The 20,812-nt window shown below is 34.6% G+C and overlaps 1 protein-coding gene across 1 annotated transcript in view; it reads left to right on the top strand.

Annotated features, from left to right (window-relative positions):
- Positions 1–20,812, top strand: part of LOC150108353 (vezatin-like) — a 181,970-nt gene that overhangs the window by 93,963 nt on the left and 67,195 nt on the right. Inside the window, exons 7-9 of the mRNA XM_090415753.1 lie at positions 1,629–1,784; positions 9,273–9,372; positions 20,260–20,491. Of these exons, the coding sequence (XP_090271879.1) occupies positions 1,629–1,784; positions 9,273–9,372; positions 20,260–20,491 (488 nt within the window). The remainder of the gene's footprint in view (positions 1–1,628; positions 1,785–9,272; positions 9,373–20,259; positions 20,492–20,812) is intronic.

Raw genomic sequence — 20,812 nt, 5'->3', positions numbered from 1 at the left:
TCAGCACTACTTACAATAACATTTTTCTATCTTCCAAAAACAGACAATTCAAAAAACTTAATGCTATGTACGAGAAAAGTTTCATTCTAAGAGTTACCCTACCTGATGAAAAAGTACTATTTCACATTTCTAATCATAACTTGAAACCAGCTGAAGCTAGCATTTTAAGGAAAGGGTTCAACTTTGCTGTCACACCAGAGCATTCCTAAAATAGGTATTATTTGCGATGTAGAAAAGGTCCTTTATTTTCTGCCTCAACCTATTGTAAATGACATTAGATTGAAGATTGCGATCCTTCTCTCTTCTTGAATTTAATCAAATGATATAGGAAACTCACTGGCTTCTCAGAAAGAACCATGAAACAGCTTTCTAATTCCTATAATTCAACTTCAAATAACAAGGAAACAGTACATTGAGTTCCAATCCCTTACATTTCTGGCATCTCAGAACTCATTTTGAGAATTTATGATTCTTTTCTGTCTATCAGCAAATCATTAGGATGGTTTCCATCTTCCAAAGATAAATTATCTCTTCAAGCTCTCCCTGGTGTCTACCAAGTTCCTTGTAACTTGTAAATTTTGTCTACCAAGATCACCTAACATTGAACAGAGTGTCCAACGTTAGGTGATCTGAGGGCCGCATTAAAAAAAAAAGATTTATCAGCGAACTGCATCACAATGCATATCTAGTAATTTGCTGAGCAGCAGTGACACAACCTCAATAGTTGAACAAACGAACAACACTAATTGCACTAAATCACGCACTAAAGCACCCGGAACATGTGCGTTGGAACAAAACAGTGTAAGAATGCTTCTTTGGCACAACACGTGAATATATAGTGATATAAAAACACCAAATAAAATTACCAACATTGAGATTATCGATTAGTGATAGAATTAACTTTTATTTGTTATTTCATTTTTTTACTTGTGAAAATCAAAATCCACAGGCAGGCCGCACAAAATCTCACCATAGGCCAGATGTGGCCTGCAGGCAGTGCTTTGGACAACCCTGATTTAGTATATAGCTCATTTAGTATGATGAGCAAACTGAGGATTAAATTATACTAGAACCTTGCTCTTGTGGCCAAACATGGGACTTTTTTCAGTAAAGTCTCATATTTGGTCTCCAAGGCTTCCAAGTAAATATTGTTTTGTATTATAAAATGTTAAAGCTTTCCAATATAACAACATTAGTAATAAGATTAATCCTCTTTTTATATAAAGGTTAATGTTATTAATGCAGTTGTATTAATTTATTAAGGTTTGTAATATAATCTGTTGATTGGAACTATCCATTCATTTTAACCATCTTACATCTGGCTTTGAGATCTACTGATGTTGAAAACCTAATGTTTTTTTTTTTTTTTTAAAAATTAAGCCTACATCTTATTAAAGGACCAAATAACTGGGTTAGCCAGAAAGTGAGCCATAATGCTGGATTGTGTCAGATGTTTTCAGATGTAACCATATTCTCCATTACTGTGGTTACTAAAGATATATTTAGTATATATATGTTAGCAGTATTTATGTTAAAAGAGAGAGATAATATATGTATCTGCAACATATGTGTATTCACACGCATTTGGTATATAATGTCATTTTCCTTTACTGGTGAGTGAACTTACAATTCCTATTCAGAAAGATTTGGATGTTCCTTCCCATTACATAGCTACCCTTAGCTTGCAAGAGTTTGGTCCTCTGCTTGCATTGGATATTGATTCAGAAGAAGAGAGTAAAAGATTAGTAGAAAGTTCAGAAAATTTCTCTCTTTCTGCCATCAAGGTAAGGATAAACATGAAGCATGCCAAATATATATATATTAAAATAATGGTATTTTGACTTTTATAATTGTTGTTGAATTTAACTGTCAACAAATTTTAACCTTTATAAGTTTATATTTTGTGAGGCTATTTATCCTACTGAGAACTTGTAGTTTTCATCCCCCCCCCCCCCAAAAAAAAGCAAAATAACCAGAATGCACAATTAACAGACAAAACAGTTAACATTAGCTTTGTAGCCTTAGTTGGTTTGGCCATAATTTGAAACAACCTGGACACCTGCCAAAATAGGTCATTAGTGGAATTGATATATTTTTTTCAGTATCTTTCAATGTACAAACACTCTATGCCCACATAGTATCTGATGAGAACCAGCATTTTAAAACAGATATAAGACCAGTGAAATTTGGGGCAGTCTCATGCATCCAAATTTGTTGAGGTTTGCAAAGTTTTTCAGAGCTAAGGCAGATTTGAGGAATAGTCTTTGATACTTGTATTTGCTGCAGTGCAATAGAGTGGCCTTCTTCAAGCGTATCCTGTGGTGGGTGTCAACAGTGCTCATTCAACATACTGGCAACACACCTTCACATATTAAAAACTTACTTTAAAGCAGTATAGAAAACCTCGCACTCCAGCACACTGACATAATGGTCAGTTTTGATGTCTCCTCATTATTCACCAATCTCTCACTCAAAGATACATTACACCTTATCCAAGCCATATTTCCTCCTGATATCTCAGCCTATTTCTATTTCAATTTACCATGAATTCAGTTTATTTCATTTGGCAAGGAAAAGTCTACAAGCAGATAGAGGGGATATTTACCAGAAGTCACCCCTCCCCAACCCTTCCTACAATATGGGATTATAAAAACACCCTATATAACAGGGCCAAAATTAATCAGTTCAGATAGCAGTGCCCTAACTACCGAACTTGACCATATCCATAACATTTTCTTAGCCAATGGTTACAACCCCCAAAAACTATTAAAATCAAGTAACCGCAACTCTCCTTTTTCAAAGCAGAAATTACTCAAAATCTATCATCATTCCATATATCTGGAGAACATCCAAAAAATTAATAAAAATCCTAAGGAAATATGACTTGACAACCAGTTACAGACCACATAAGAAATTTATATCTCTTATCTTTTCCACCAAAGGCCAGCTACATCCCTTATGCCTACCAGGTCCCTTGCAGTTGCAAACTGTCCTACTACGGCCAAACAGGAAAGACAGCCAATAACAGGATATCTGAACACAAGGACTATATCTGGTTCTACCAATCTGACCATGCTTTGGACACCTGCCACAGGATATGCTGGAAGACCACTCTATTACACCGTAGCAAATACAAGTATGAAAGACTATTCCTCGAATCTGTCTGAGCTCTGAAAAACTTTCCAAACCTAAACAAATTTGGGTGCATGAGACTGTCCCAAATTTGCGAAGCATACATTTTAAGATTGTCAGCCCAACAGCCAAGACAATCCAAATTAGCTTACTAGGGGCACCATTTAGGAATCTAGGCCCGATTTCTGTTGCTTTTCTCAGTCTCATTTGCTTAGTGTTAGTGCCTGCATGCATATATCATTGTTTTTTGTAATCCCTGATGATGGCAATGTAACATTGCCAAAATATAGGACGGTATTAATTAGTTTTTTTATAATTAATATTCTGGTATACATTTCAGCTATTTAGAAAAAAAATTTAATGAAGTTGAAAAATTAAATATGGAAATAGAAAACAGGATAAGAAAGGCTGGTATTGTGGAGAGGCAACTGAATAAACTAGCTAAAGTTTATTGATATACTAAGTGATCACTTCAAAGGTATATCATTCTAGTGAAGTTACTGCTTTAACATATGATAGACATTAATGCAGGAATGGAGGTGAATGAATTGGAGGTTCTTAGGATATTGCAGAATCTCAATGTAAATACAGCTGTGGGATTAGATGGGATATCAGCTCGGGGGTTTTGTGAGAATGTGCAAAGGAACTAGCAATGCCTCTGACTAGGTTGCTCTTTATTTAAGTCTCAGCTCTGGTAGAGTTCCAAGGGACTGGAAAGAGGGCAAAATAATTCCCTTGTGTAAGAGAGTTTCTAAGACTGCAGTAGCAGATTATAGACCAATTGGCATCTCAGGCCTGGTGGTAAAAGTACTGGAAAAATTGGTCAAAAAGAGAATCCAAGAATAAGTGGATAAAATATGATACTGTGTGAGGGTCAACATGGCTTTGTGAAGTGTCGGTCATGCCTTAGTAATTGACTGTCTTTTTTATAATAGAGCAACAGAAGAGTTGGATAAAGGAAATGGCTGCATGGTGATTCTGCTGGATTTTGCAAAGGCATTTGACAGAATACCACATGGAACTCTGTTATGCAAATTAGAACAAATGGGGCATGGATATGACATTGGTTAGGTGGTCACTTGTTTAATTTGTACATAAGGTTATTTGCTATATCATTATGTATTCAAATGAAATATTCAGTTGTTTGCTAATGATATGAAAATAGTTAATCAAGGCAATGTGGAGAACTTGCATGATTATTTAAATAGGCTGTCAGTATGTGCAAAAGATAATGGGGGGGGGGGGTCAGTTTAATGTGGAGAAATGCAAAGTTATGCTTTTTGAGATAAATAGATTACAAGGTTTGTATCACATTGAGGGCACTATACTCCAGGAAATAGATGAAGTTAGAGATTTAGGAATGGTGGTAGACAGAGAGTGAAGTTTAGAGAACTTATTGCTAAAGTTACTAAGGTAGCCCTTAAGATTACTTGGCTATTGATCACATTAACAAGTAGAGATAAGTAAGCTGTTATTCCTCTTTATAAGGGCTTGATGCATTCACATCTGGATTACTATGCTCAAGTTTGGTCTCCTGGTTTTTTGGGAATGAGGAACTGGAGAAGATTCAGAGGCAAGTGACTAAGATGGTGCATGGTCTGGGAATGTTCTCTATGAAGATAGATTGAGGGTGTGTGGATTGCATGGTTTATAGGAGAAAAGTTTCTTAAATGATAGAAACCTTTAAGTTGCTTAAAGGATTTTTATAGGATTGATGCAGAGGAAATGTTTCAGCACTTGGCTGGAGAGGCCAGAACAAGGGGTCATTCCTGGAAGTTGAATAAAGATTTACTCTCCAAGCAAAAAAAAAAAATTTTTTTCTTGGAAAGTTGTGAATGAGTGGAATGGGTTGCCATAGTTGTGAGTACTTTATGTGTTAATGGGTTTAAGGAGAGGTATGATGGATTATGTGATAGATCGTGTTTCTTCAGACTCCATGGAGGTTCCCATACAATAATAAATTTCTTTGGAGTATAAGAGAAATCAGTTAAAACACTAAACCAGCTGTATACAAAACCATGTTCAAACCAATTTTAACTTATGCATCTCAGAGCTAAGTTAGAAATGAAACTCTTAATCAAAAATTGGAGATCACATGTATGAGAGCTCTTAGAAGAATTAAGAGAGTGAATAGATGGCATCAGTTACAGATTCGAATTAAACATGATACTAGGATGTAACTTGACATTGTTAGTATTCAGGAATGTGTGGGTGTAGCTAATCAGAAAATCTCAGGTGGTAGGAGTACTTAAAAAACAAAGTAGTGAGATTAACAAAACGTGTCTTTAATGCCAAGAATAGCAAGAAAGAGACTTACAGCAGGAAGACTAAGATGTAGATGGAATTCTGCATATAGAAGTTTCTAAAAAAAGAAAAAAAATAAATATAAAATCTGACAACATTGGAGTTGTGGCAAATAACAGACTAATTTGGATGAAAATCGTGGATAGGAAGTTCGTGATAATATAAATTCTTCCTGTACACTTTTTGAGGATTATCATCATCAAATTCCTGACATATACCCTCAGGCGATGTACAGGTTGGCAAAAATCTAGTTTTTGTATTCTATTGCTAATGATTTTTGTAAAAATTTTGTATATTGTTGAAAGGAGACTGATAGGGTGGTAATTTTTAATATTCTTCTTTGTCTCTCTTTTTTAAAAACTATATTAAGGATAGCATTATTCCAACTCTTGGGTATATTCTTCTGTCTTAGGCATGATTTATAAATTTTACTTAACATAATCATTACTGCTTCACCACCTTCTTTCAGAACTTCTATTGGAACTCATCTTCACCCAGTGTCTTTCCATTACACATACTGAACTTCATATATTAAAACATAGATCATGTTTCTTCTTCCATTTAGGAAAATTACATTTTTGTTTTCATATCTGTTTTAAGTCTTGGGAATCATCATAATTTTTCATTGAAGGATTCTATTCTTATGATCTGTTCTTTGTCTTTAATTTATATTCCATTTTCATTCATCTTTAAGGGTTATTAATTTATTTTATCCTATGGACAATTCGCTCCTTTTAGGCTCATATTGTTTTCTATTGTAATTCTGATTCTGATTTTTCTTGTTCTTAAGTTTCCAATTTCTTTTGTCACCCTTTTCCTTATTACTTTACATAACTCTGAGAATTCTATTCTACTTCTTGTCTAGATCTCTTTATGTTTATGCATACATATATATATGTAAACACTGCTGGTTCATGAATATTTGAAATTTATAAGGCAGAACACTGGAATAAGTTGATAACATTTATTTACTTAGTAACACGATGTTTCATTCCAATTGCATAGGATTTCTTGAGGTGTAAATAAACTAGTAGACAAAACAGCAAGAACTAACAAAGGTGACAACTTTATGCAGTTATACAAAAGAGACCGATGTTATTTTAAAAAAATTATTTCTAATTGTTCCGAACATTCTGCATGTTTACGCATTCACGTGAATGTTTTTGATTAATGAAGGCTAGGATGTATTCAGACAATTAATACTTTGGTTAATATTTAAATGTTTATGATCTAATTGCTGTTTCCAAAGATTCCCATATTTTTCTTTCAGTTATATCATAGCAACAGTGTAACAACTGATTTATTCCATAAAACTCGGTGTGTCGTTTGCAAAGCATCTTGTGGGTCAGCTGAAGAGAGCACACATGTGATGACAAAGCTGAGGCTTCATTTCTATGGTATTTGATATTATAAACATGTTCTTCAGTTCGTTATTCAATTAATTTTTCTGTCTCCATAATAAGATGACCGGCAATCGTACCATAGCCGATAAACATCCGGATATTGAAGTGGGCTATATCAAGGTTTTGCTATATATCTAGTTCTGCTATAACAGTTTGCTTCCTTTTCTTGATATAAAACTTACTCATTCATCTGAAAAACTAAAAATCTCCATTTATAGAAAGCCTACACACACCAGCAGATAACTTCATGCTCAGTCCCATCATTATTCCTTAAAAGTTTGGTATTATTTCTACTTTAGAAACTCATGTGCATACTCTCATCAGCAGTGAAGAAGAGATTGCCAAAGAATTACAGCTGCTTTTATCAATTTTTCAGAAGAATAGTTATCCTAAACAGTTGATATTTCTAAACTCTTGTTTAATATTCCTACACACCATGCCGAAGAGAGTAATGATGTGAAAGATTATATCATCATTCCGCATATCAACTGTATTTCTAATAAATTGGCAAAAATCCTCAAGAAATATAAAATTAGAATATAAATTAATTATTCATCCTCTTAAGATAGCTTCTAACCAGTAAAATCTAAACATAACAATTTGAAATATCCAGGTATGTACAGTCTTTGTTGTGGTTGTAATTCCCCATATTATGGATAAACAGAAAAAAAATCAATCAATCTTTGTATTGAAGAACATCTCAGAGATATCACCTATGGTAGGACCAGGTCCATGGCCTTATCCAGTCATGTGCTTAATTCTTCTGATCCTAATGACCATCAATCCACTGTACACTCAGTAAACTGGGATAGATCCAAAATTATTTACAAATGCTATGATAAACTTGAAAGAAAAATGTTAGAATTACAGAAATTGCACTAAATCCTGTCACTTTAACGTCAGCCACAAGCTTTCTGATTGTTACTCCTCTACTATTCAGTTATGGCAGACTCAAGACCATGTTCTTATGCATAAGTTAATAATTTAAAACTTTGATGATGTAATACTCCTACACACCATGCCGAATACCAAAGTAATGTTTTTTAGTGTATCTTTTTTATTCTATGTTTTATGCATCCAATGAAGTTTTCTAGAAAGACAAAACTAGTGGTGTCTTCAAAAATAAATTAGTTTTTTCTTTAGGTGTAGTTTCTGGGAAAATTCCCATGCTACTCCTCTTAAACACTATTATTATAATTACGGCTATTATAGCCTATTTTTGTTTAGGAGTGTCCCTTATTTTAAATACATTAAAAACTTCCTGGCATAGTCAAATCACTTCTATAGCATATTCAACTTCCAAAAAACTGCCATCCTTGTTTGCTTATCTGTGCCAATCTCAAATCCACCCAACTTTAGAATACTGCTCTCACATTTGGAATGGTTTACCTAAATCCTCACTCAAAATTCTTGATGCAGTTTCAGAAAAGAGTGATTCAGTTGATTGATGATCCCCTTCTCAGTCTCTTCATCCACTGTCTCATAGATGGTTTACTCCAAATTGTGTGCCTCATCTATAGATATGTCCAAAACTACCATTCATTATGTCTCAATTTCTGCTAAACCTACAGGAACAACAGTAACATCTGTCCAACATCCTTTTATAATTGAATTGCTGGCTCACCTAACATATTACTCCCAGTTGTCTTTTATTCCATCATTTTATCTTAGTTCTGTGGAAGAGCCTTCCCCATTAAGTATTCTCCCAAGGACTTAAGCACTAGCTTGTCTCATTTCAAGCAAAGTTAAATAATTTGTCATATAAAGATTTCATAAATTTTCATCAAAATCTCACATTGCTGTCTCTCTCTCTCTCTCTCTCTCTCTAGCAAAATAGGCAGGGAGATAAATAAAGCAGTTGTAATGGATACGTAAGAATTGTTGTGAAACATATAAAAAAAAGAAATTTGATTTTAAGAAATTTCTCACATGAGATATTTTTTCTGGTATGTCAGAATTGTCATTTTAATGTGCAAAGATATATACACCAACATCATAAATACCATTTAAAGTAGAAAGATTATAGGAGGAAAGGGAGGGAGAAAGTGGTAGATTAGGATGCGGACATCTGTGTTTCAGGTTTGGACTTAAACTTGAAAAATACAGGACATCTGTATTTTTCAAGTTTAAGAGTGAAAATAGATGTTCAAGGCAGAATTAAGGCAACATATATTATTGAATTCTTTTTAAACTGTTATTCATAATTTTTTTTATCTGTAATCTAATTACATTGGTTTTACTTTTCATATTTGTTAATGAAAACTTAATAAAACCTAAACTTCAGTACTTATGACCTGTTTACTTAACCTTTCAAACAGCATATAATATCGTTCAGGTGATTAACTGACCACTCTTAGAGAACTTGAGATATTTCTATTGTATACTTATTTCTTAATTTTTGTGCATATTATTTGTAAGAAAATTCTCTTGCAGTCTGTAATTCAGTTAATGGAAATGCAGCAATCAGAACTGTTTAGAAGACTTGGCCTTAGTGTACTAAACCGACATTCTCACAATAGGAACAGCCCTTTAGGTAAATCTTATTGTAGAATATTTGAATATGCTTGTTTTAGGAATGATGTTTTATTTTTACTTTTTTAAAATTCATGGTGAAAACATACTGTTTAGAAACAAATAGCAACAGATATAATTAAACTTTTCCCTCCCAGAATTTTGAATGCTTTAATGAATTTAGGCATATTTTATTTCACTAATTGATTATATAAAACTCTTTTATCCCTTTTCTTATGGTTGCTTCATGGCTAGAAATGTAACTTAAACTAGGCCTTTATAGATAAGGTTCCTGGACTGTGGTATATGCTTCACCGTATAGTTTGAAAACTGGAAAAAATACTAGAAAAGAGAGATCCAGTTTTCTAAATTGGCAAAAAAGTATACAAGCATGCTTATTTATTGCATCATCTTAATGAAACAGTACACTGTATGACTATCTTGTTGTTGTGTGGTTTCATATCGCTTTTGTGCTTCCAGTCATTCGCTCTCCAAATGTGTAGCAAGGCTTAGGTTTCAGCTGTCATTCATGCTAAGTACTTGTTATTAACAGTAGTTATTCATAACACAAGAAACAAAATAAATATAATTTTATAAGCTGATTTCAAACCAGCAACCTCAGAGCCCAAAAAACACTTATCACAGAACACATTGCATTAAAAATCAAGTAAATTGTTTCATTTTTGATAAATTATGGACTACTACCTTGATAGGAATAATTACTTTAATTTCTCAATGTTTCGACCTTCATATTAAGGTCATCATCTGGAGTACACACACACACACACATATATAAATAAATAAATATATATATATATAGTCAGGTCTCTTTTTATGCAGTAGATACGTTCCACAGAAAACCGCATATAAAAAATCGCACAAAAAAGACCTAACTTATGTTGAAAAATTAGGGATACATTCCATAATTTTCTAAAACCACATAAAACCGAAGCAATGAATTAAAATAAACCTAAAATTGCATAAAAAAAAAAAGTTTATAAAAATTCAGGAAAATAAGAATGCCTAAGTTTGTTCATCATCATCATCATCATCAAATTCCTGCCATGTACCCTCAAGGGGTGTACAGGATATGACAGTACTACATGAAAAAATTACATCATTACTAACTTCCTATCTACAATTTTCCTCCAAATCAGTCTGTTACTTGTCAAGACTCCAACATTATCAGATCTTATATTTCTATCGTCTAAGGCACTTTGTACCGTATCAATCCACCTATATCTTGGTCTTCCTCTGGGTCGTTTTCCTGCCAACCTGGCAGAGAACACTTTTTTGCTAATCTTTCCTCTCCCATTCTATTTAAGTGACCATACCATCTGAGATTAGCTCTGCTAATGCATTCCTGGATGCTGACAATGTCAAGTTCTTTCCTAATATCCTCATTTTTAATATGATATTGCCATTGATGCCATCTGTTCACGCCTCTAATCTTTCTCAGGACTCTCATATCTGCGGTCTCTAGTCTTTGGTCAAGTGTTTTACTTCTGACCCAGCTCTCAGATCCATAAGTTAAAATTGGTTTGAACACAGTCTTGTATACAGCTAATTTAGTGTTCCGACTAATTTCTTTCTTATTCCATATGAATTTATTCAATTGACTTCCCACGATACCAGCTTTGCTGAGTCTGTTGTCTATTTCTATATTTAGTTTACCATCTTCAGTAAAAATTGTGCCTAAGTAGCTGAAATGTTTTACTTGGTCCACAGGTTCTCCATTCACAACACAGTTGACATTTTCAATGATTCTGCCTATTTTCATTGTCTTTGTCTTTTTATTGCTGACCTTCATACCATATCTATTACAACAGCTATTCAATTTAGTCAGAGAATCTTGTAGACTTGTAGCGGATTTATTTAGAAGTATAACATCATCCGCATAAAGCAAAGAGCTGACATTAACATCTCCAATTTTGATATCAGGTTTAATACCACATTCCTTCATAATGTGATCCATATAGATAATGAATAACAGAGGGGATAATGTACATCCTTGTCTCACACCAGATTTAACATTAAACCATCTTCCTGTACTTCCTTCAATTCTAACTGCTGACTCACAACTCAAATAAAGACTAAGTATTGCTTGATATAATGCCCCATTGACACCATATAACTGCAGCGTATTGAATAGCTTCTCTCTTGGCACCTTGTCATATGCCTTTTCCAAATCGACAAAACTTAAATACAGATCTTTGTTATATTCCCATGCTTTCTCGACTATTTGTCGAAAAGTGAAGATCTGATCCTGACAGCCTCTATTTGGCCTGAATCCAGCTTGTTCTTCACCAAGCTTTTCTTCCACAATTCTTCTCAACCGTTTCTCAAGTATACTTGCATAGATCTTGCCAGGAACACTCAGTAGGGAAATACCTCTGTAATTCTCACATTCAGTTTTATTTCCCTTTTTATATATGGGTACTATGAGAGCTCTACTCCAATCATCAGGAATTCGTCCCTCTGTCCAGGCTTTCTGAACTATGCAGTGCAGCCACTGTAAGACTCTTATACCACCATACTTCAGCATTTCTGGTCGAATATCATCTACTCCTGCTGCCTTTCCACATTTCAAGCCTTTGATGGCTTTTTCTACTTCAAGTATGGATATGTATTCCTGACTGCATGCCTGGTCAGTGTTTTTTATCACTGTGCTGTCATCACTGCTTGTTTCATTTAGCAGTTTTTCAAAGTAATTACTCCATACTTCAAGGATATCTTTTTCTCCTGTTTTCATTTCACCTTTATCATCTCTAATTCCTTTTACAGCACTCTTTCCTCCATTCCTAAGCTTCTTCAACAACCTCCAGAATATTTTGCCACCTTCTTGATATTTATTTTCTATATTCTTGCCAAAGTCCTCCCATGACTTTTGTTTAGCTAGTTTTACACACTGTTTAGCTTTCTTACATTTGTCTCTGTATTCTGTAAGAGTAAAAGCTGACTTATTTGCCAGGAACTTTTGATATGCTTTCTTCTTTTCCTTCACTGCCTCTTTAACTTCCTGTGTCCACCAGGGAGTTCTGATTTTTTTATCTTTGCACACAACCTCACCACATGCCTCTCTGGCAGAATCAATCAATGTTTCCTTCAGAGTTTGCCACTGAATCTCCAAGGTTTGATTCCTGTTCTCAAACTCTTTCATTTTCTTTTCAATAATATTTCTGTATTTTAGTCTACAGTTTACATCTGAGAGCTGCTCAACTTTTATTCGCTTTAAAACTTTCTTACATGTTATTCTTTTCAATATGGAATTCAATTTTATCCTGCTCAAGACTAAATAGTGATCACTTCCAATTTCAAATCCTCTGTACACTCTGGTGTCCTGCACCAGGGAGAAAACATCACTATCAACAATAACATAGTCAATGAGACTTTTCTTATTCCTAGCCTCTTCTCTCCATGTGAATTTGTGCACATTTTTATGTTGGAACATGGTGTTAGTAATAACCAGTCCATGTCCTGAGCAGAAATCCAACAGATATTTGCCATTATTATTAGCTTTGCTCTTTTCTCCAAATTTTCCCAAAATATTTTTGTATGTCTCACAATCATTTCCTACTCTACTATTTAGATCCCCAACAAGGACCAACTTTTCCTTTTTCATTGTGTCAGTTGCTTTTTCTAAAGCCTCAAAAAATTCCTCCACTTCTACCTTAGTAGAACCTTCTGTGGGACCATAGGCACAAATAAGTCTCATTGTCCAGTTCCCCATTCTCATATTTGCCCACATTACTCTACTTGAGACTGACTGCCATTCAAGAAGATTAGCCTCGTATTTTGTGTTGAATACTATGGCTACTCCTTCTTTTCCTTGATTGTTATTGTCTGAATATAACATTTTGTATTTATTGCTCAGAAAGATCTCACCAGTTTTGGTCTTTTTTGTTTCAGTCACCCCTATTATGTCGATCTGGTACTTATCTAATTCCTCAGCTAGCTCCATTTCTTTGCCATTCAGGCTTCTTACGTTGATAGTACCGATCTTTAACTCTGGTGATGTTGAGTTGGGGTTTGTTTTCAGATTTGTTCCAGTAGCTGACTTTTCGCTGTTCGCCCTGGTTCCCTGGCGAAAACAACGGGGGCCTTGTTTAACCGGGCGACGCCCCAGCCGGCATGACATTTTGTCATGTTGTACCATCATTTTTTATTTTGGTTTAACCAATAAGAATACAATTTGGTCGGCTAAATCCCAAATTGCCAGCCCATCCTCGTTCGTTCAGTATCAAAGTAGATACCCAACAGGGTGCACCACGAGAAGGTGAGGATTGGACATTAGGTCAGAAGCCCTGGTCGGTTCTCCGCATTCCTTTAAAGGCTATGTGGAGGTCTCCTCTCAGTTATACAGCTTTGACCCTTAAGCACCCCACCTAAGTTTGTTTTAAAGCTTTATTCATTTAATTTTTATTGAAAAGTAACAATTTTTTTTACATCTTTTCATCAGAATTATTGTTGCTATTAGACAATATTCAGCAACGTTTGCAAACTGGTGAAAAATCACTTTCATCACCAGAAGAGATAGTCAGCGCATCAGATCTGTATGGCAAAGGCAATGGGTCTTCACAAACAGAATTAGCTTCACCTTCGTTCTGTGCTGATTTTTTTCTTCTGAAAATGTAATTAGTGATTAAACTTTGCGATGATGATTTTACTAATTTTTTATACAGCTCGCGATATCCAGATATGCAGTTCTTCAGCTCACGTTGGAATTTAAAGGCTCGTTTAGAATTTGTGTCATTAACAAGAAAATGATTTTCCAATTTATTACAGTTCAAGACCCTCTCGAATTATATTTGCAGTGAGGGGGACAGGTTTTTCTTCCCTTCACTATCGTTTTCTCGATCTTTGACTATATCTAAAGTTAATCGATATCCAATAATATCATCATCACTTAAGGCATTATTCACAAGCAATTCGTCCACATCATTCTGGCTAAATGTATCAAAACCTTCTCCACCAGTTTCATGTACTAAAGTAATGATTTCAGCTGATAATGTAGGTGTTTGAATGGTTGCACTGTTTGCAACACATCCAGGCCAAGCTGCTTTCCAGCAGGCATTTAAAGTTTGTAGTCTTGCTTCAGTAATAGCAAATGCAACATGATTTAAACAGTCCAAAATAGAAATTTTTTTCCAAATGTCAGTCACTGTTAATGATTCATTTTCTAGTTTATCCAATATAAATTGAAAAGTATGCTTAACGTAATATTTTTTGAAAGTAGCATTTATGCCTTGATCTAGTGGCTGAATAATGCTTGTTGTATTGGGTGGAAAAAAAACACTATCTGCACATTTGGATGTTCTAAATGTGGATGACTTGGTGCGTTGTCAACAATTAATAAAACTTTAAAATCGAGAGCTTTTTGCTTCATACTTTCTACTTCTGGTACAAAGCAATTATTGAACCATTCAGTAAATACAGCAGTTGTTACCCAGGCCTTTGTATTAGCCATCCAATGTACCGTCAGCTTTTTTTTAGATCTTTGCCTTTTAGAGCACGTGGTCTTAGAGATCGATTTACTAGAAGAGGTTTCAACATTCGATCCCCTGATGCATTGCTACAAAGTAACAACATTACTCGATCTTTGCTTGCTTTAAACCCACTTGCTTTTTTCTCAGACTTTGCAATCTAAGTTTGACTAGACATTTTCTTCCAAAACAATCCTATTTCATCAGCGTTAAAAACTTGATCAGGACGATATCCACCATCTTCAATAATTTTAGCTAACTTCTCTTGAAAATGTTTAGCTGCTTCTTCATCTGATGCTGCAACCTCGCCTGTAATCTTCATGTTATGAAGTGCATTCCTTTTAAAAACCCGGTTAGCCATCCTTTGCTAGCCGAAAATTCTTTATCAGCCTGAGAAGTGGAAGTAGATGGCTCCAATTGCTTCATCTGTTCATAATACCGAAGAGCTTTTTGTTTAATTAAATAACCATTCCTATAAGTGGTTATTTAATTAAATAACCACTTATAGGAATTCTCCTTCCTTTTTCCTTATAATTAATTCTTCAATCCAAATTATGATCACTCGTTTTGTTTTGTTTTTACTAATGAAGCATATCTTGAGTACGATGATAGTTTGGCACTTAGTTTTGGCTGGAAATGACAGATTTTCTTATTGCGACTTCATTCTTTTTAATTGCTCTTATAGTAGATTCGCCTAAATTAAAATGTTTACCAATCACCATAGATCCCTCTCCTTTTGCCAAGTGATCTAAAATTGCAATTTTCATTTCCAAAGAAATTGCTTTTTTTTGGTGCTTTTTTTTTTCTCCATTGGGCCAAATTAAATCTTTAAAATAAAAATGAGCAAAATTTAGACTTACAGTAATGAAAATACAAACACTCACATGCAAAATTAAACTGTCACGGACACTCACTGCTTACATGTTACTGACGTTACATGTTACGACAAAATGTGCTGCAACATGTTATTCATTATGTACAACGGGGAAACCCCAAATTTGCATGAAATATGCACCACATAACTTCAAAACTGCATGAAAAAGATACGCATAAAAAGAGACCCGAGTGTGTGTGTGTGTGGTGTATATATATATATTTATATACTACTTGCAGGCACAAACTTGACTTACTTGTCTGTTTGCTTACTTGGGAAATGGATTAAAACCAGGTTTATATATATTTAAAATAGCTTGGTATCTTTAACATATATATATATATATGGTCACTTAAACAGAATGAGTGAGGAAAGATTAGCAAAACAAGTGTTCTCTTTTCGTAAATTTTTCATGTAGTACTATCATATCCTGTACACCCTTTGAGGGTACATGCATTAATTTGATGATGATGATGATGATGTATATATATATACTTTTTTTTTTATACTAGCGGTTAGAAAAATTGTCGATCAAATCATTATCACTTCGGCATACTATTCTAAATGTAATGTAACTTGTTTCTCTCTCTGTGTGTGTGTGTACAAAAACAGAACAAATTCATATTAAGAAATTATTAAAACTTTAGACGTTATCCTAAACAAATAACACAAATGCATGCAATTGAGAGTCAGAACACACTTCCATTTCTAGATTCAATTCTAATCTGTCTTCCTTCTGACAGTCTTTTGTTCATTATTTACAGTAAGCTTGCACATACTAGCCAATATATGCACATGAACTCTTACCACTGCCTAACACAAACTAGGCCTCTTTAAACACAGTAAAGAAACAGAGCTTTAAAAATTTGCTCCAAAGGGCAAGAACTTGCACAAATTAAAAATCAGCAATACTTCCCTAAATAGATCCAGCAAAAATACTATCAACAAAATTCTTCACAAGACTGAACCTAATAATAAAAATAAACTATGTTACAATAAAACTATAGCTGTTCTGTACATTAAAGGGATATCAGATAAAATAAACAGAATACTACACAAATACAACATTAATGGCACCTTTAAACCACTTGTAAAATTAAAGAACTTATTCAACTCCTCCAAGAATCCACTTCCTTCCTTGGTCTGCAGTGAAGTATACAGTATTCAGTGCACCTTATGGAGACTCATTGTCTCCAGATGGTGACATATGGATGGAGAAATATCCTACAGGATATCGACATCACCTTTATCAACTATTGCTCTCCCCAGTTTTGCATCATCAGCAAACAACTGAATGTTCCATCCTTAAATCTTTCCCTATATCATTGATATAAAACTAAAGAGTAGTGGCTCTAGTACAAAACCCTGAGTTGCTCCACTAGTCATCCTCATTCTCCTAGATTCCTTCCACCATATCTCTGTCAGCCCCCCCCCCCCCAATCTGTGCTATTTCATATCCGTTCCCATTTCCCATTTATGTGGTATTCTGCCAAATGCCTTTGCAATCTCAGCAGTATCATGGTACAGGCCATTTGCCTTAGTCAATTCTACTCTCGCATTTATTATAAAATGTGAGTAAATTACTAAGACTGAACCTACCCTTTACAAAGCCATGCTGCCCACTGTAGAATATTGCATCCCTATCTGCCCACTGCTGGATTTTACCTTTAACCAACTTTTCCAATACTTTAACAACCACTCCTGATATTTTAATTGGTCTGTAGTTTGCTACATCTGTCTTGGAGCCACAATTATGCAATAGTACTATCTTACCCTCTCTCTGTCTCTCTCCACTCCTCTGGAACCCTGCCAGATCTGAGATTTAGATTGAAGAACTTCATCAGAGGCTAATTTGCTTGTGGGGCACAAGAGTCATCATCATTATTCTGTTTAACCATTCAGACTTTTGGATGAACTATGCGAATCATTCTGTACTTTATATTCGTGTAATTTCGATGGAATATCAGTGATATTGCAGCTTTATTGGGCACTTTGCATCCTTGGCAATATTATTATTATTATGTGACACCGCCATGGAGCCCAAAGACTCATCGAGGGAGAGTGTGCCAAGCATCGAACGATTGATCTCCTTCCAACTACTAACCATGCTCAAACTTGCTTAACTGTTTTCGTGAGCCATTAGTAGCAGAGGTTCTACCAATCGACCAACCTTTGGGTTGTTAAAGAGGTAGTAATGTTGAGATACTTCCTTATAATTGTAAACAAGAAAGATATGTTGTTATCTTGATGATTTTTCATAAGAAAGTAGTAATAGCCTCAGCCTTGTAATACCCAGTAATACCTAGTAATACATGCTCAGCAAGACCAACTAAACTGCACATATGTTTGTCCACACACACACACACACACACACACACACACACACACACACACACACACACACACACACACACACACACACACACACACACTTGATGTGGGGATATAAGCTTTACACATTGATTGAACTAGCTCTGTGAAATTTAATCTGTGCAAGTTACCATAGAAAATGGTGCACACAGTCACACACATTGTGCTTCAACATTCCAATTTCTGTGTTTTCTGTTATCATCCTTACTTTTTTTATGCATGTCTGGATTGTTACATGTGAGCTATTGTTGGTTGTATGCTATACCTGGACATGATGGATTAACTTTCATTTTATTCATGTTAATATGTAAATATATATACTAACACAAATGTTTCAGTTTGCATATCAGCACAGAGTTACATATGATGTTTTTGTAGATCACAACATTTAATCATTTTCACTCATTTTGTTTTTCCTTTCAGCACAAGATTGTTTAAACCACATGTAAAATGTATACTGAGTAAAGCTAGATAACAACTGGAAGAGAATGAGAGCCAACATAAATAATATTCATTCTCATTATACATGACTTATTTTTCACGGTATTAACAACACCACAAACACTTTTAACAACAAAGATGTTTTATTAACGCTAATATTTCGCTGATTTTTTAATCAGCATTATCGGAGCACAACACACATGTAAACGCGACAGTGAGTGAGTGAAACAATATAATTGCAAAAGACAAAAGATCTAAAGTCCTATTTTTTGGCACCCTCTGACGAAAAAAAAAAAAAAACAGTTATCCAGGAGTTTTTCTTAGGATAACCGTCTCCCAAATTTTTGGCAAATTAATGCAACCATATTTGTTAAGGTTGGGAGAATTCTTCAAAGCCATTGCTGACTCAAACAATAATCTTTCAGATCTATAACGACTCCTAAATAGCACATTTGTTTTCCTCCATCTAATCCTGTGTGAAGGAGTGTCCAAAGCGTGGTCTGCCAGTCCCGATTTGCCATAGTAATAGTAGCGAATGTATCTTTCATGTTCTTCCAGGCGGATGTTCACTGATCTTCCTGTTTGCCCATAATAGGCCAAGTCACAGTCACATGGAACTTCATACACTCCTGGGTGTGCTAAAGGGTGAAGTTTATCCTTTGGCGAGCGGATCAGAGTTGCCAGCTTGACATGAGGTTTGAAGGTGGTGTGAAGGCCATGTTTCAACATTACTTTGGCTATCTTTTCCGTTGTACCTCTGATATAGGGAATAGAAATGGTCATGTTGTATTCTTGTGTATTAGGGGAGGGCAGAGTAATGGGCCTATGTAGTATTTTATCTATTTTGTAGGGATTGTAGCCGTTGGCAAACAGGAAGATCAGTGAACATCCGCCTGGAAGAACATGAAAGATACATTCGCTACTATTACTATGGCAAGTCGGGACTGGTAGACCATGCTTTGGACACTCCTTCACACAGGATTAGATGGAGGAAAACAAATGTGCCATTTAGGAGTCGTTATAGATCTGAAAGATTATTTTTTGAGTCAGCAATGGCTTTGAAGAATTCTCCCAACCTTAACAAATATGGTTGCATTAATTTGCCAAAAATTTGGGAGACGGTTATCCTAAGAAAAACTCCTGGATAACTGTTTTTTTTTTTTTTTCGTCAGAGGGCGCCAAAAAATAGGACTTTAGATCTTTTGTCTTTTGCAATTATATTGTTTCACTCACTCACTGTCGCGTTTACATGTGTGTTGTGCTCTGATGATGCTGATTAGAAAATCAGCGAAATATTAGCGTTAATAAAACATCTTTGTTGTTAAAAGTGTTTGTGGTGTTGTTAATACCGTGAAAAATAAGTCATGAATAACCATCAACGCCTAAGCTTATCTGTTAGATTCTCATTATAGCATGTGGCTATTAATAGCATTCTGTTTAAATAATAAATGATTTATAAACTGAAGACAAAACTGTAGATATTTTCTTATAAATGTAAATTTGTAAGACTATACAAAGATTACTTGATTGAATGCAAAAGTTTATTAGTCAAACCCTTAAACAGTTTTATAAAATTAATAAGCATTAGTATACATTGTTTATTATAAGTCAAGTTATGGTTTATTATTAAAATGAATGTTTTGTATGTTTATTAAAATAAATAAACAAAAAAATTTTTACGAAATGAAATTATTAATTGATATATTTTGCTTTATAATATATGTTTAAATGTGATTTTCAGTTGCCCAAGTCATTCAGCAAATAAGCATTGCTATAAATATTCTGCTGCCACTATGTAGAGAGACATTAGAAGTACTGGAAGAGCTACACCACTACTATCGAAGTCTTGAAGCTATTGAAGGTGACTTGGACACTATTCCTAAACAGCAGCCTGTTATCTGTAGATCACTTCTGCATGAAGTTAACATTGCAGTCCATAGTCTTTCTCTACATCTTCGAGCTGCATTAATGAGGTAGTTGATTTCTTTTGAGCAATTTAAGAATCTGTTTTTTATGCACTTCATTTTTCATAGTTTATTGAGACTTATTTGGTACTGAATTCCACATATGCTATTTTGCACATGGCAAGTTATTAAGTTATCTAAAGATGATTACAGCCTCTCTCTCTCCGACTCCTTTTGTTACCTTGGTCCATGTGTGACTTCATCATTAACTATGTTTGTAAATTTAAATAAGTGGTCTGTAATTTTAATTATAGAGTTCGCTCCTTTTTCATTACTAGGTTCAATTTTATTTTCTTAGATAACATGTGGGCCAAGCTAATATGCATTATA

Source organism: Typopeltis vanoorti, chromosome 3 (assembly GCF_054136105.1).
Source record: "Typopeltis vanoorti isolate ZY-2024b chromosome 3, IOZ_Tvanoo_1.0, whole genome shotgun sequence".
NCBI classification, from domain to species: domain Eukaryota; kingdom Metazoa; phylum Arthropoda; class Arachnida; order Uropygi; family Thelyphonidae; genus Typopeltis; species Typopeltis vanoorti.
Note: the sequence above shows the minus strand (reverse complement) of the source record. Positions and strands in the feature narration are given on the sequence as shown.